Source organism: Lytechinus pictus, chromosome 4 (assembly GCF_037042905.1).
Source record: "Lytechinus pictus isolate F3 Inbred chromosome 4, Lp3.0, whole genome shotgun sequence".
Taxonomy (NCBI): Eukaryota; Metazoa; Echinodermata; class Echinoidea; order Temnopleuroida; family Toxopneustidae; genus Lytechinus; species Lytechinus pictus.
The window spans coordinates 25,040,879-25,059,389 of record NC_087248.1 but is presented as its reverse complement, the minus strand read 5'-3'; the positions used below and the strand labels follow the sequence as shown (position 1 = coordinate 25,059,389).

Sequence of the window (18,511 nt, the reverse complement as noted above, 5' to 3'; positions counted from 1 at the left end):
AGTTTATCCTAAAGTAAATTTAGATAACAACTTTGGATAAAAACATACAGGCCTATTCGTCATGTGAAACATAATGATTATACTAGTAATGCAAAATAGGTTAATGGGTTAATCAGTTGTAACACTCGATGTGCTTTCAAAATAAATTTAGCTTTAGATAAAAAGGGTTGATTAATTGCTATGCAAACCTCCAAAAATTGCAAGTTTTCCATTGCATTAAAAAGCTCTCATCAAAACACAATACGATTCGAAAATTAATAGGAAAAAACACATATATCTCATTGCATTATGCTTATATCATCAGTTCATTATGTATCATTTGGTAGAGCTCAATAATAAAATAAGGGGGCACAAATCCCCTACTCATTTGTCCTAGATTCTTTAACGAAAATGGAAACAATTTCCGAAACATTTATACAATTGGTTTATGGCTACTATTAATTGACAATTGATATAATAACAATTCGGTATAGATATGAACAATTTCGCTTTATACAGTGCGTCCCACAAAAACCGAAACCGAGATTTATCGATGACAAATACAATAGACAATGACCTACCATTGTAAAGCTTAGAATCCCTTCTTTCATCTGAAATTACTTAGATTTTTATCATTCATGCATGAGTGAGCAAAAACAATTTGAAGAGGGGATACCAAAAAGTCATTTTGCGGGCTCTATCTGGGTTACAAAAGGAAAACCACATTTCTAAAAAGTTCAATATCTGCTCTTTAATTTGATACCTCAATTTTAGAAAATGGTCAAGAAATAACAAAGTTCTGGTCATTTGAAATAAGGCTTGAATTTCAATAATCTCATAAAATTAAGAGGATTTACAGGCAAGCATTCAAACTCACTCGACACTCCGTTTTGTTAAACCGTGCGATAGCTTCTGTTGGAAACCGGTGAAAACACGTTTATTTAATGAAACTATGGAAATACAAGCATTGTTTCGATGGACCATAACTTTCTTACTTCTTGATCATTTTTTTGTGATTAAGGTATCAAATAAAAGAGCGGATATTGAACTTGTGAGGCATGTGACTTTTTTTGGAAATTCAGATACCCCCCGTCAAATGAGTTTTTGGCATCCTTTCTTCAATTTTGTTTGCTCACTCATGCATGAATAATGAATAATCTAAGTAATATCACAGGAAAGAGGAGATTCTAAGCTTTACATTGATAGGTCATTTGTCTATTGTATTTATGATTAAGGTATGATAAATCATCGCTAAATCTCGGTTTCGTTTTTTGTGGGACGCACTCTACAGTTAATCATAGCCTCATTAGACAACTTCATTGTCAATAGAATGAGGATTATCACACTAAAAAAATTGTATGGTTTCCTTGTACTACTTTTTTCATGTAAAACCTCCCAACATATGTTACCTTCGCAGTTGATGCCATCGACGATGCTGTTGAGTAGAAGACATCATGATACTGACCGTAGAGTGTGAGGTTCTTCAGATGATTCATCTTACAGATGAACTGAGCGAGATCACGTGATGCAGACGGACGTTCACTGAGATGATCATTGTGATCAAGAGTCTCAATCTGATATAATAGTAACATAAAGATGTAATCAAGGTTACTGTACATTAATCCGTTGACAGAAATGGGAGTATTAAAATCAAATTTATCATGAATATCATCTGCAAAACAACACACCAATCTAGTATGGCTGTAATAATGGTAATAAAAATGTTATCATAATAGAAAATCTTAATCGGAATCGCGTTTTGCATATCTGCTAACATACAACACTCCGTATTTTTTAAAGTATCGGCCCGATTATTAACTGAAAATACACAATAAAAACTTAAGGTGAAATATATAGTCATTTTAGTCAGATGAAACAAATGTTTGGTTATAGCATAATATTTTGGTGCCAAGCTTTTTGAGTTACTAACATTCAAAGTGTTCTTGCAAGGTTTTTAGGTTTTGATAGATTAATTTCAAAGCATTGGAAGAACTGTTACTGGTTTATTGTATACACAATGGCACCAATTAAATCATATGATTTGATATCTTAATTATTTAATAAATTTTCATAATATGCTATAATGAATTCGAATAAGAAACAATGAATAATATCGTTAGATTATAAGTACTAATAATTTACATGTAGAGCGTTGTGGCCCAATATATTAGTCTTGAAACAAAAGGTCTGGGTACGAATCCCAGCCATGCAATTTCAGCAAGCAATTTATCCACGTTGAGCTGCACCCAACCCAAGTGAGGAACATGAATGGATACACGGCAGAATTAATTTTCTTAAACGCACTGAGCGCTGAAAGGCAGCTCTAGCTAAAGCCGATGTAATAATAATAATAACAATTAACAGTGCGCCTCGGATTAGATTATGTCTTGATAGATGGCGCTATATAAATGCCAATTATTATAATTATTATGTAGACGGTTCTGTGCTCACGATGCTTTTTTCATTCAAATTATAAACCGAAGAATTTTCATTTCATACGCCATCTAAGTACCACAAAAACATACTGAAATTAATGATGGCTATACTATAGACTATTGTTAATGTTGGACGAGTTTATTAAGCAACTTCAGTTCTGGATGTGTTTATCACATTATGTTTTATGATACAGAAATAAACCATACTGGCGAATTGATATGAAGTATAACAAATAAAAGTTTTGACTGAACAGTAGACGCAAATTTCGCTTCTTGGGTCATTGTCTAAATTACATTCATTACGAATCATTATGCAGAAGACTAGACAACATCATAACTTTATAAGAAACGAATGCATATACATGTATATGTGACGTTTCAATGAAACTATTAAATGCAAAGAAATGAACCTGAGACAAAATACGATTTTTTTCATGTAAATGAAATGAGAGTTCAGATGCATAATGTAGATAATGCGCTAAAACAAAGTACTTTTCCATCGATCGTTTTTAATTATTATCAGGGCTTTTACATCGAAAGCATTTATCAAACATTTGTGTTTTGTTTTGTTTTTGTTTTCACATAATAATTGACTGGACTAATGTTTGTCATTTCAAATAGTGTAGTGTATCCATCTTGATGGCTCTACATGTATAATAAGTTTTAAAAGAAAATTGCCTTTATCAAAACACCTTTTAATTTGTAAACTAAATATATTTTTCAAAACACACACACACACAAAATTAAGGTAATATTAAATCAAATTCATCATGATTAAAACGAAACCAAGATTATCATTATAATATGCTTATCCCTTGATGTTGCAATAATTAGAAAGAAAAAATAACAATTTAAAGAAATGAAAAGGTAAAAGTATACCTTTGATGAAGAAACCAAAATACGTCATCAAACAAGGGCCTGAATAAACCGTTGAACTCTAATCTACATGTATATTCAGTTGAATGAACAAACTTGGATCATCGACCTATTGGAAATTACTCTTCGTCGATCACATAATGTTATGAAAATTACAGAAATTTTCTCCAATAACTATGAATGAAAAGATTTTTTTCTTAATCATACTAATTATTATCTAATCAAAGGATGTTAATTTGCCCTTTTTTCTTAATAAAGCAAATCTGATCGGAGTTACATGTAGATGCATCATTCATTAAATACGCATGGTGACTCGGGTGTTATGTATACTTTATACACAATAATTTATTCAAAATCTGAAAGACATTGAAAAAGACATCTAAGGTCACATTCATCTAAAAAAATATATTTTCGTCCTATGTAACGCCTTCTTAAAAATGGTTGATGTTTTTGTTTATATTTATATTTATATTTCTATATCAGCTGGAAACATATCTAAAATAAATAATTTATCTCAATGGTCCTTAATTATTCAGGAAGGAAAATGTTCAGTACAGTGCGTTCCAGTAAAGAGGGACACCGGAATTAAGTGTAATTTGCGCCATTAGAATCATTAATTTGCTTCATGAAATGGACATAAATGGAATGATATGATTTACTTCATTTGATATTCACCTCAATATTTATATAACACACGCATGACTGAGTTAAAACAATGGAAAATGGTGCTACCGATCTTTAATTTGCACGAGCGATTTTGAGTGAGTTTTTCTGGCTTTTACTGCTATCTATTTCTAAAACAAATGTCATACTCCAATTATTATACCAAACGCGTAAAATAAGATCGACGCAAGGTTCAGAAAAAAAAGTTGGATGAAAACATGCTTGATTTCTACTTATTACATGCATTTCTTTCCCCCAACAAAACAGCAGACAGTAGGCTGACATTGAATGCTGCACGGGATGGGGAAGAAAAACCCTTTTTGTTGCGGGCTGGAGTCTGTGATGACTAAGATCAAGGTGAAATCAAGATTATCACGATTGATTGAATAATTGACTGAATTTATTCTGCTTCTATTTCAATTCTAACACAAATTACAATACAAACTTAAGCGAAATACAAATACATAACAAAAAGGTATTCCGCTTTGAAGCAAAGTTTGTTCATCTCGGTTCCCTGGAATAAATAACGGATTAAAATATAGCTTTAAAAATGAATATAATTATGATAATAATTAAGAATGTTATAGAGTAATACAAATTGGGCCAAACTCTTCATGCCTATGCACCATGTTCGTTATATAATAATACATCATTCCTCTGGTATACAACATTAGACAAATTTCATTTTTAGAAAGTGAATATCCTCATCACTTCATATTGCACTATTTGGAAGAAAATGCTTTGAAACGTAAAGAAAACGAAAATAAGAAACTAAAAAGATACCTTTGCAGACGATGCTAAGGATGATACCGTTGAATAGAACTCGTCATGAAATGAGGGACTGGAGAGTTGATTACCGAGGTAAAGTTCCCTGAGATGAGTCAGCTTACAAATGAACTGAGCGAGATCACGTGATGCGGACTGACGTGGACCGAGATCAATGTAATTGATATCAAGACGCTCAATCTGGAATAGTAGTGACATAATGTTTAAATAAAACAATACATCAAACAAGGGTCTGATTGAGCAAATTAACTCTATTCTACATTCGGTTAAATGAGCAAACCTTGATCATCGAATCATTGGAAATTAATCCTCTTCGATCACATAATGTTATGAAAATCACAGTAATTTTCTCTAACAACTAAGAATGAAAAGAAAATTATTCTTAATCATGTTATTGTTTATCTAATCAAAGGCTAATAATTTGCCCTATTTTCTTAATGAAAAATATGGTCGGTGGCTACATGTAGATGCGTCATTTATTAAATCCGCATGGTGATTCGGGTGTTTTGCATTCTTTATAAAAAATATTCGAAATCTGTAAAAAAAAAGACTATGAAAAAGTCATCTAAGGTCATATTCATCTCGCAAGAATAATGGATTTTCGGCCCATATCATGCGTTTTTATAAATTTATATTTTTTTATATATATCTCTATGCATAGTTCTATATCAGCTGGCAATCGTTAGGGTAATTGAAATTGGTTGCAAAAAAAAGGTTTATCTTACACATTACACCAGTGTTGTAAAAAGTATTTTGTTCATCAACGGTTGACAATACTTGAATCAATATAATTTAATACAATAAAAAAACATAATAAGTGAAATAACTTCATAAGCGTCCTCATCATGGTCATTGCATATTAATGAAGACATGTATTGAGCTGTTTCTGTCACCAAACGTAATGCAATCTTTGTTATTCCATGTAATTTCAATCAAATTAACAATATGTTATTTGTCTGAGTTTGCTTGATCAATTCAAATTATATTGCGTTCAGCGTGAACCACGGCCTTAATAAAGGAATAGAACATACAGGTTACCCTTATTGTGAGCCAGTTAGGTAATACGTCATATTCATTTAAATGCCGATTAAAGTTGAAGGTACAAGGATATTCAAATCGCTTGTTTTAAATTAGAAGAAACAGCCTCCGAATATATTTGATCAAAAAATAATATTCCAATGTCACCTTCAGGTTCATAGTTTATTATTTGAACGTAATATTTTAGACATAATGTACATTACCAGACGGACGCGTCTGTCATTTGTTCTAACATCGTTTGTTTCTATTGTATACGTACTTGTCAACAAGGGAAAGAGTGACAAATAATAATTCATTTCAATAAACAATAAGATAAACCACTACCTACTGACCTACGACAAATCTAAAATAAATATGTTAATGGTCTTTAATTATTCAGAAAGGACGGTGAAGTACAGTGCGTCCAAGAAAAGAGGGATACCGTAATTAAGCTAAAACAATGGAAATGGTGCTACCAATCTTTAATTTGCACGAGCAAATTGCAATTTTTAGTGAGCTTTCTGGCTCTTACTGCTATCTATTTGGAAAACAAATTTTATACACCGATTATCCATCTTTTCCTCTTCCATATGAGACCAAAAGCGTAAAATATGATTGACACAAGGTGAAGAAAAGGTTGGATAAAAACATGCTTGATTTTTACAACTCCGGTGTTGATTAACACCAGCCCGGAATCTATATTATGTCCACACCAGAGAAGTGTGAAACAACACCGGTATTCGTATTAGTCGAAAGCCAGGTGGGAAAGGATAGAGACGGCAAAGGGAGACAGACAGAGAAAAGGTGAGTAAAGGGAAACTAAGGCTAATTAAAAGAAGATATAGAAAATACAGAGAGAGGATTGGGCCAGAAAGATGAAGAAAGTTGTGGCAAAGATTAAAAACAAGAACAAACAAAAGCACGTGGATGCTGTATGTCTCCCTTGCAACAAAATCAGTTGCAATAGTGTACACAAATTAAATTGTGTTCATTCGCGGTTGAAAGTATTTGATAAATGTAGTTTCAAAAAAAAAAAAGATAAGTGGGGATTTGAAATGAGCGTTTTTATCATGTTTGTTTGCATATTCATTGAAGACATGCCTCAAACTGTTTCATCAAATATATTGCAATCTTCGTTATTCCCGGTCTGGTTATATAATCAAATTGCGTTCTTTGTCAAAGTTTGCTTTATCTATATATTGCATTCAGCGCAAAGTACGACGATAATGAAGGGTCAGATTAAACAGGTTTCCCAAATCGGTCATTTTGTTTATGTGTCATTTAAATTTTGATTTTTCATTTGAAGGTACAAACATGTTCAAATTGTTTTTTAAATAAAAAAGGGACAGACTCCGAATAGATTTGATGAAACAATTCGAATGGCACTTCTATGTTCATAGTTAATTATTTCAATGTAGTATTAAAGCATTATGCACATTACTAGAGGGACACGTTTGTAATTATTTGTATTGTCCTTGTTTGTTAAAACAATATTAAAGAGGCACATAATCTGCACACTTTTCACCAAAGGAAAAGGAAACAACGGTTTCTACAATTTATGTTCGTTTTAATAAACAATTAAAGAAACCATTACATGTAACATATCTACCCAAAAATAGAAATGGTCTTTAATGATCCAGGGACGAAATGTAACGTGTTTTATCGCATATGTGCTCCATAAACGAAGGTTTAGTATTAATTTTTATTTTCTTGATTATTTTTCTATGGATACATTCTGGATTACAACATGTTAAAGATTGGTTTCATTTTCCTCATCAAAGAAGTGTGCCACTTGATTTTTTACCCTAAGCATTTGGGAAGAAATGAAATAGATACATGTATACCAAAAACCTTTCTTTGCTGATATCTAAAGGAAATGTAGTGTGTTTAAAATAAATCGGAACACAGTACTTGCGGAAATAAAATTTACCCTTAAGAAATATATGGAAATCACACCGTACAATCGTCAATTTAATGCGTTTGGTTATTTCGATTTCATTTAAGTCGTCGAAAAAGCATTAAACATATTGCAGTTTTTGGTTTTATTTGTTTAAGGCTTACTATCATGACTCCAGCAAGATGGGTTTTCACAATGTGAAAAGACTTTGAGAATATTTGCTTCATTCTCTTTAAGGATGTTTCTGATCCATCACGATATTTCGTCGAAATTAAATTCATTCATCCATAAACTGTTGCATACAGTTCGTAAGCTTGTAAGCCTGGATGGTCGCACGGGTCTAATTACAACTGGCAGGCAAAATATATTCATTCGAACCAACCAATTGCTCAATTTTTAAATTTGATGATTGACAAAACTGAATGAATATGACTGACAATATTTGAATAAATATAATTTCATTCAATAAAAATGAGCATACTCATCATGATCATTGCATATTCATGAAGACATGTCATAATGCAAACTTCGTTATTCCTGGTCTGGTTATTTGAACAAATTGTGTTCTTTGTCTGAGTTTACTTGATGTATTCAAATTATATTCTGTCTAGTGTAAATTAAAGTGTACGACGTTAATAAAGGAACAGAATACACAGGTTGCCATAATGGGTCAGTTTGGCAATATTTCATATTCAGTTATATTTCAATTTCGTTAAAATCGCTTGTTTTTTAATTAAACAAAAAAAGATAAAGACAAAATGATAAAGAATAGATTTGATGAAACTATTCGAATGACACCTCTTTGTTCATAGTTTAGTGTATTGGTGTAGTATTTGGACGCATCTGTCATTATTTGTATTGTCTTCGTATGTTAATACAATATACAGGGGCATATATATCTGCATACTTTTCAACAAGGGGAAAGACGGTTTCTACATTTTAGGTTCACTGCAATAAACAATTAAAGGAACTATTACTTCTAAACATATCTACACACAAATATAAATAGCATTTAATGATGCAGAGACGGAATGTAACGTGTTTTATCGCATATGTGCTGCATACATAAAGATTTATTACTATTTTTTTTTTGTAAAATTATTCTTATACGGATGCATTATGGATGTCAACGTGTTAAGGGTTCGTTTAATTTAACCGTCAAACAGGTGTGCCTCTTGATTACCCTAAACATATGGGAAGGAATCAATTAAAATTTACCAGAATAATAATTCAGTAAAGGTATGAACAATTTCGCTTTATAGGAGGCATCATAGCCCCATTATACAAATTAATGGCTACATAATGAGGAGCATGAACAAAAATCAGAACTTGTATGGTTTGCTTGTGAGTTCTACTCTTTTTACATGTAAAGACCTCCTAACATGTATTACCTTTGTAGTTGATGCCATCGACGATGATGTTGAGTAGAAGTCATCATGATACTGACCGTCGAGTGTGAGGTTCTTCAGATAATTCATCTTACAGATGAACTGAGCGAAATCACGTGATGCAGATGCACGTTTGATGAGATACTCATCGTGATGAAGAATCTCAATCTGATATAGTAGTAGCATAAAGAGGAAATCAAGGTTATTGTATTTTAATCCGTATGCAGAAATGGGAATATAGAAATGTAGTTTATCACGAATATCATCCACTAAACAACACACCAATCTAGTATTGCTGTAATCATGGTAATAAAAATGATATTATATGATAGAAAATCTTAAAGGAAATCGTGTTTTGCATATCTGCTAACATTTCACACTCCGTATTTTTTTAAGTATCGGCACGATTATTAACCGTAAACAAACAAACAAAATTAAGGGGAAATATAGTCCTTTAGTCAGATGAAACTAATGCTCCTTTATAGTGCAATTATTTGGTGGACCGTGGGCTTTATGAGTTACTAACATTAAAAATGTTCTTGCAAGGTTCTTAGGTTTTGATAGATTTATTTGTTTAATTTCAAAGCATTGGAAGAACTGTAAGTGGTTCATTGTACACAATGGCACCAATGAAATCATAATATGATTTGATATCTTGACTATTGAATACATTTTCATAATAAACTATAATGAATTCGATTGTTGGATTTTAAGTACTAATAATTTACATGTAGAGCGTTGTGACCCAGTGTATTAGCCTTGAAACATAGGGTCGTGGGTTCGAATCCCAGCCATGGCGTTATTTCCTTCAGCAAGCAATTTATCCACGTTGAGCTGCACCCAACCCAAGTGAGGAACATGAATCGATACACGGCAGAATTAATTTCTCAAACGCACGGATCGTTGAAAGGTAGCTCTAGCTAAAGTCGAGTAATAATAATAATAATAATAAACAGTGCGCCTCGGATTAGATTATTTCTAGATAGATGGCGCTATATAAATGCATATTATTATGATTATTATCTCGACGGGTCCTGTGCTCACAATACTTGTTTCAATCAAATCATAAACCTAAGAATCTTCATTTCGTACGCCATCAAAATACCACATTAAAAACATACTGAAATTAATGATTGCTATACTACTATTGTTAATGTTGGACGGTCTATCAACTTCATGAACTTCAGTTCTGGATGTGTTTATCACATTATTTTTTATTACACAGAAATAAAGCATAGTGGCAAATTGCTATAAACTTAAAAAAATAAAAGTTTTGACTGAACAGTAGACGCAAATTTCACTTCTTGGGCCATTGTGTGAGGTACATTTATTACAAATCATTATGTTAAAGATGATTAGACAACATCATAATTTCATAAGATACGAATGCATATACATGTAAAGTTTCAATGAATCAAATGCAAAGAAACGAACCAGAGAGAAAAAGCGAATCTTGTTTTCATTTTCCATGCTCATGAACAATACAAATGAAACGAGCTTTTTGCCCTAAACAAATTTTGGTTCATATGGGTAATGTAGAGAATGCGCTAAAGCAAATTTTTTTCCAATCGTTTTTAATTATTGTGTTTTTTTTACATCGATAGCACTAATCAAACATTTCGGCTGTTTGTTTACATAATAAATGACTGGACCAATGTTTTTTTTATATGTAATGATATTCGTTTGAATAGAAAATTTTATGAACATGGTGAAGTATAAGTTGTTGCGACCTCAAGTCTATGCGAAGAAGGCCAGCTTTTTCGATTTCATTCTTCCCAACATGTGTTCTTGGGTGTAAGCAAGTAATAAATCTAACAATCTTATTTTAAATAATTATAAACTTTTTTTATCAACCTTTCCAAGACTGCAGTACCATGCTGCATTAGCATAATCAAATAAACACTGTATTAATGAAAAGCTTAAAATGCGTCTGGATTTCGTATTCATGCAATTTTGGTACCGGTATATAAATTTCAAGCGAGAATTAGCTTTTTTGACAATAGAGTCAACCATAGATGTACATGAGAGATCACTATTTAATATCAGATCTAAATACTTCACGGAATTCTGTCTCTCAATTAATTGATTGTTATAGTATATATTGAAATCATCTGTATGCTTAGACTTACCATGATTATATCATGATTATACGCTATCATGAGTATATGCTTATCCCTTCAATAATTAGAAGGTAAAAATAGGTTTGAAGAGGTAAAATATACCTTTGCAGATGATGCTAAAGATTATTTGAACGTAATATTTTATACATTATGTGACATTACTAGACGGACGCGTCTGTCGTTATTTGTTCTATCATCGTTTGTTTCTATTATATACGTACTTGTCAACAGGGGAAAAGAGTAACAAGTTATGGTTCCTTTCAATAAACAATCAAATAAATGGTCTTCAATTATTCAAAAAGGAAAATGTAAAGTACAGTGCGTCGCCGAAAAGAGGGACACAGGAATTAAATGCAATTTTCGCCATTAGAATCAAAAATTTTCCTCATAAAATTAATGGAAAAACAATTTTCCTCAATTCTTTTATTTGACATTCACTTCAACATTTATGCATGACTGAGTTAAAACAATAGAAAATGGTGCTACCAATCTAATTTGCACGAGAAAATGTGCAAATTTGAGTTACTTTTTCTGGCTTTTACTGCTATCTATTTGGAAAAAAATTATACATCGATCAGCCATCTTTCCTCTTCCATATAAGACCAAAATCGTAAAATATGATGGACGCAAGGTTAAAAAAAGGTTGGATAAAAACATGCTTGATTTTTACCTATTCGACGGATGGTTGTAAACAACAAGCATTCCCCCCCCCCCCCCACACACACACACACAAAAAAAAAACCGCAGACAATAGGCTAACGTTGAATGCTTCTCGGGCTGGGAAGGAAAACCCTTTATTGTTGCGGGCTGGGTTATGTCACTATAAGATGGTGAAATTAAGATTATCATGATTGATTGATAGATTGACTGAGAATTTATTCTGCTTCTCTTTCAATTTAAACACAAACTACAACACAAACTTAAGTAAAATATAAAAGACGTAAAAGAAAAGGGAATCCACTTTGAAGCAATGTCTGCTCATCTCGGGTCCCTGGAATGAATAACAGATTATAATAAAATTATGATAATAATTAAGAATGTTCAACATAATGATAAAGTAATACAAATTGGACTTAACGCTATATGCGGTAACCCGACACATGCTAATGCGACGATTGCTCCAATAATAATATAATAATAATAAGGCATTTAGGAACGCTATACATAGTACACTATATCATAGCGTTTACACTGTAGATCAATTTACAACACTTAAAAAAGCTACATCTATCTTAGATACAAGTACGTTTTCAACTGTTTCTTAAATCTAAGAAGAGAAGTTTCAAATCTTAATGTAGTGGGAAGCTTGTTCCATTCTTTTGCCGCAGCAACAGTAAAACTACGTTCACCGGCCTTGCTCCGGGTTGTCTGATAGGTTAGTCTAAAATGATCTCCACCTGACCGCAAACCTTCTCGTTTAGGATTATGAACCTGAAGTGCCCCCTTGATATACATTGGTACATGATCATGAAATGATTTATATACATACAAAAGAATCTTAAATAATATTCTTTGTTTAACTGGTAGCCAGTGTAATGTCCTTATTAGTGGAATAGCATCATGTCTACGGTCAACTTTGTGAATAATACGTGCTGCCCAGTTTTGCAGACTCTGTAGTCGCCTTACGTGCATTTGGGGAACTTCTGTAAGGAGTGCATTACAATAATCGATCCGAGATAGTACATGACTACGTACCGCATGATGACATGCATCTACTGTTATGTACTTTCGTATGCGACATATATTTCTTAATTGAAACCTAACAGATTTACATAAAAAATCAATTTGCTTTGTCATAGACATGTTACAATCCAAATATACACCAAGACTCTTAATTGAAGCGGATGGTAAGACTTGTGATGTACCAATATCAATAGAAATATTATCTAACCCACGAAGGTTATATGGTGAACCTACTACCAGAAATTCAGTTTTTGCTTCATTCAGCTTTAGTCTGTTATTATTCATCCATATGCTGATGTCTGCAACACATACCGAAAGGGTTCTCAATGCAATCTCCAAGCCATGTGCTGCCCTGGGGTCAAAAGATACATAAAGTTGCGTATCATCAGCATATAGATGATAAGACACATTATGAGTTGCTCCGGTGACAGATGCTCCCCAAAATGCGACATTTGCTCAGCCGACATTTGCTCCGACGGCTATTGCTCCACATGTAAGGACAAATGCTCCGCCGACAATTGCTCCACATCCTTTACAAATGCTACCCGAACGACACATGCTCCGGCGTAAATTGCTCCGGTGACAAATGCTCCCCAAAATGCGACATTTGCTCTTCGACATTTTCTCCGCCGACATTTGCTCCGCATGTAAGGACAAATGCTCCGCCGACAATTGCTCCACATCCTTTAAACCTATACACAAAGTGTTAAAACTATAATGATATATATCATTCCTCTGATATATAACGTTAAACAAATTGATGTCCTCATCACTTCATACTGCACTAATTGGAAAAAATGCTATTTACATGAAGAGAACGAAAATAAGAAACTGAAAAAATACCTTTGCAGACGATGCTAATGATGATAACGTTGTATAGAACTCGTCATGAAATGAGGGACTGTAGTCTCCATAACCGAGACGAAGTTCCCTGAGATGAGGCATCTTACAAATGAACTGAGCGAGATCACGTGATGCAGACTGACACTGACTGAGATCAACGTAATTGATATCAAGACGCTCAATCTGGAATAATAGTAACATAATGTTAAAATAAAAAAAAATACGTCATCAAACAAGGGTATGATTGAACCATTGAACTCTATTCTACATTCGGTTAAATGAACAAACCTGGATCATCGACTTATTTGAAATTACTCTTCGTCGATCACATGTTATGAAAATCACAGTGATTTGCTCTAGCAACTATAAATGAAAACAAAAATATTCTGAATAATGTTAATGTTTATCAAATCAAAGGCTGTTAATTTGCCTATTTTCCTACATGAAAAAAAAACATCTAACGTCATATTCATCTCGAAAAAATAATGGATTTTCGGCCTATATAATGCCTTCTTAATAATTGTTGATGTTTTTGCATATATTTAAATGCATATTTTTATATTAGCTGGAAATAATTAAGTTACCACCCCTTCTACCTTTGTATCATCTACTCTATACAATGCCTTTGTCAGTGTAAATGTATTTCCATGCAGTTTAAAGAGTACCCCGGGATGAAAATAACAATATCTAGATAAAGCAACATTCATCAAGCAAAAGCTGCAATTGTCAGCAAAATCGGATGTGTGTGTGTGTATATATATATATATATATATATATATATATATATCTATATAATAAAGTTATTGAATTTCATAATTAAGCTTTACTTTGTGAAAACGGCCAAGCACGCTGCCATGAATGCAGAATGCAATAGTTGTGCTGATGACTTCAGTTCCCTGCTTTCCTTCGACATAACATGATATCCAATCAAGTCAAAATTAAAACATGTGGATGCAGTTAATTAAATTCAAAATAGTTTATCAAAACATGCCTCGCAGCCAAAGGCGGAATAAAAAAAAACATGTGTCCAATTTACAATGACAGAATAATACTAACAGTACAAACATGAAATAATATGAATTGAATACAATTACCAGTACTTCTTATTAAAATACAAGGAAATAAATTGTTGGAAAAAAATCATGCATTGTACGCCCATTATAACCAATACAAAGAGGCACATTGTACATAAATGGAAAGTATAAGAAAAGAAGAGATGGGAAAGGATAGAGACGGCAAAGGAAGACAGACGGAGAAAAGGTCAGTAAAGGGAATGGGTAAATAAAAGGAGATATAGAAAATACAGAGGGCCTGAAAGATTAAGAAAATTGTGGCAAAAATTTAAAACGAAAACAAACAAAAGCATGTGGATGTTGTATATGTCTCTCTTGTAACAAAATCAATTGCAATAATATCTTACAGTTAGTGCAGTGCTGTGCAAAAAAAATCGTCCATTCGCGGTACCGTTGACAATATTTGAATAAATGTAATTTCAATCAATAAAAAAAGATAAGTGGGGATATGACATCATGAGCGTACTTATCATGTGTATTGCATATTCATGAAGACATGCCTCGAATTGTTGCGAATATAATGCAAATTTCGTTATTCCAGGGGCCCATTTCATAAAGCTGTTCGTAAGTTACGAATGACTTTACGCACAACCGGTGACCATTTCTTGTGCTATGTGATATCCCTTTGTAGCAGACTTATGTATAAGAACATGTTCCAGTCGCTCGTAAAGTTGTGCGTAACCTTGCGTAACCTTACGAACAGCTTTATGAAACACCACCCCGGTCCGGTTATATAATCGAATTGTGTTCTTTGTCTAAGTTTGCTTTAGCTATATATATATATATATATATATATTGCATTCAGCGCGAAGTACGACGATAATGAAGGATCAGATTAAACAGATTATATTCATATTTATTTAAATTTCGATTTCATTTGAAGGTACAAACATGTTCAAATTGCTTTTTAAATAAAAAAGAGACAGACTCCGAATAGATTTGATGAAACAAATCGAATGGCACTTCCATGTTCATAGTTAATTATTTCAATGATGTATTAAAGCATTATGCACATTACTAGAGGGGCACGTTTGTAATTATTTGTATTGTCCTTGTTTGTTAAAACAATATTAAAGAGGCACATAATCTGCACACTTTTCACCAAAGGAAAAGGAAACAACGGTTTCTACAATTTAGGTTCGTTTTAATAAACAATTAAAGAAACCATTACATGTAACATATCTACCCAAAAATAGAAATGGTCTTTAATGATCCAGGGACGAAATGTAACGTGTTTTATCGCATATGTGCTTCATAAACGAAGGTTTGGTATTAATTTTTATTTTCTTGATTATTTTTCTATGGATACATTCTGGATTACAACATGTTAAAGATTGGTTTCATTTTCCTCATCAAAGAAGTGTGCCACTTGATTTTTTACCCTAAACATTTGGGAAGAAATGAAATAGATACATGTATACCAAAAACCTTTCTTTGCTGATATCTAAAGGAAATGTAGTGCGTTTAAAATAAATCGGAACACAGTACTTTCGGAAATAAAATTTACCCTTAAAAAATATATGGAAATCACACCGTACAATCGTCAATTTAATGCGTTTGGTTATTTCGATTTCATTTGTAGTCGTCGAAAAAGCATTAAACATATTGCAGTTTTTGGTTTTATTTGTTTAAGGCTTACTATCATGACTCCTGCAAGATGGGTTTTCACAATGTGAAAAGAGTTTGAGAATATTTGCTTCATTCTCTTTAAGGATGTTTCTGATCCATCGCGATATTTCATCGAAATTAAATTCATTCATCCATAAACTGTTGCATACAGTTCGTAAGCTTGTAAGCCTGGATATAAATTAGATATAGAGTTTCACCTGTTTGACGCCCTCTACAGTGCTTATAGATAACGAGTTTACACTTTGGAACAGTCCTGAGAATTGAAAGGTATACAACACCGGGATATTTTTTTTTTCACATATATTCTTGGTTGGTGGTCTTATTTATCAAATCAAAGTGAAAATTTTGACTGAATGTTACACCCGAGTGAGTACCGTCTATTTTTTTAAAGCACGCAGAAACCGGTTTCCGAAGACATGGTAGAAATGCTCATTTTCATGTTGTTTCAATGAAAAAAGGAGAAAAAAAACTGACCATGGAGAACATTTATCTTATATTAATTTTTTTCATTTTTAGCCAATTGAAAAAAAAAACAGATACATTTAATCATTTTATAACGACTTTGCCACCCAAATTAACATGTCAAACCTAGGGAAGCACAACCTTTACATTTTGTTGTGCCAGCTGGATCTGAGGACATAACTCAAAAGTTTATTTTAGATACCCCCATCATTTTTTCACTAAGTTTTTATTATTTAAAGGTGGGTTTACATTTCTTTACACTTTCCCAAGCTTGGCAAAAGTTAACAAAAGAAAAATCAAGCATTAGCCATTTCATGTGAATCACAGCTCCGTGTAAATCACATAATCACGATGGTCTTGGTGTGTGGGGATGGGGAGGGGGCGCAGTGGTGCTTATAAAGTGCTTTGGGCAAGGAAACAAGTTACAATGTAACATCTTTAAATCATTCTTCCCAGCTAATTCTATGTGTTCTTCATGATTAACATCTACTTGTTTTCATATAATTATTCAAAGTTCAGTGCGCAAATCATTTTTCAGGTAAGTAGTGTTCACTCAGGCGGAAAGACTTTTCGACAGTTATATCGCCAGTAATTTTGCTTAAAGAGATCTGTACCAATCTTTAAATGTAGAAAAGGCATCAGGATATTATGAATATATCATTTCACAGAACTATTTCTCAGTTTTCTATTTTTGTACACGCACTGTAGTGCTGTAGTTGTTTTATGTACGAAGTTTATAGTTCAGTTATTCCTTTAACTATGTACGAAATTGCAATATGAAGTACGCATAAGCTAAGGCTTAAAAGTCCAACACCTGCAAGACATTCGAAATTAGGTTTTAATGTGTTCAAAAGTCAAGACCGAAAATCAAAGCACTGCAACACTGTTTGGGGCACCCCCCCCCCTCCTTTCCATCAATGTATAATAAATAATCAAATGAATAAATAATTTAAAATAGTGAGATAGAAAAATTTACTAATAAAAGAACAAATTGAATTTTTTAAAAGAGGGAAAATGTATATTTTCCCTTCAATCTGCAAACGTCGACCGAGAGTTTAAAAGATAAGATACATGTATGAAATGGAAAAGCGAAAGGCGTAAAAAATGAATTATTTTCTGAACTATCAAGTTTAAGATCTGCCACATCATAAGATTTTAATTTTTGAATGACTCGCGACAATATAAAAAAAGTGTTATCCTCGTTTGTTTAAAACAATAATACAGGGGCACTATCTGCATACTTTTCGACAAGGGGAAAGGAAACAACTGTTTCTACATTTTGGGTTCGTTTCAATAAACAATTAAAGGAAACATTACTTCTAACATATCAACCAAAAAAAGGCGTTTAATGGTTCAGGGCCAGAATGTAACTAGTCTGCAAATGTATACCCACATCTGCAGTGTGTGTACAGCTGAAATGGCATTTTTTTGCTGATTTTTATAATGTTTATTGCTTTATGGCTAAAGCCAAGCAACGACAGTTTTTTTTATTAATGAATTAATTGTTGATCAAGTCTTTCATTTGATATTTTCAACAGAAAATGGCATCATACGGAAAACCATTGGGAACAAGCCATGTTGTTGAAAGCTCCCTTCAATGAATGAGTGGCATATTGATACGGAAATAAATATGTGACTGGAATACTCCCCAGGGAGTGGA

The 18,511-nt window shown here is 32.8% G+C and overlaps 1 protein-coding gene across 2 annotated transcripts in view; it reads right to left on the bottom strand.

Annotated features, from left to right (window-relative positions):
- LOC129258778 (uncharacterized) overlaps positions 1-18,511 on the bottom strand; it is a 55,728-nt gene that overhangs the window by 12,426 nt on the left and 24,791 nt on the right. For both annotated transcript variants that reach the window (XM_064098713.1, XM_064098715.1), the window contains exons 7-10: positions 13,688-13,870; positions 9,045-9,209; positions 4,737-4,919; positions 1,389-1,553 (exon numbers count right to left, since the gene is read on the bottom strand). In XM_064098713.1, coding sequence (XP_063954783.1) covers positions 1,389-1,553; positions 4,737-4,919; positions 9,045-9,209; positions 13,688-13,870 — 696 coding nt within the window. The remainder of the gene's footprint in view (positions 1-1,388; positions 1,554-4,736; positions 4,920-9,044; positions 9,210-13,687; positions 13,871-18,511) is intronic.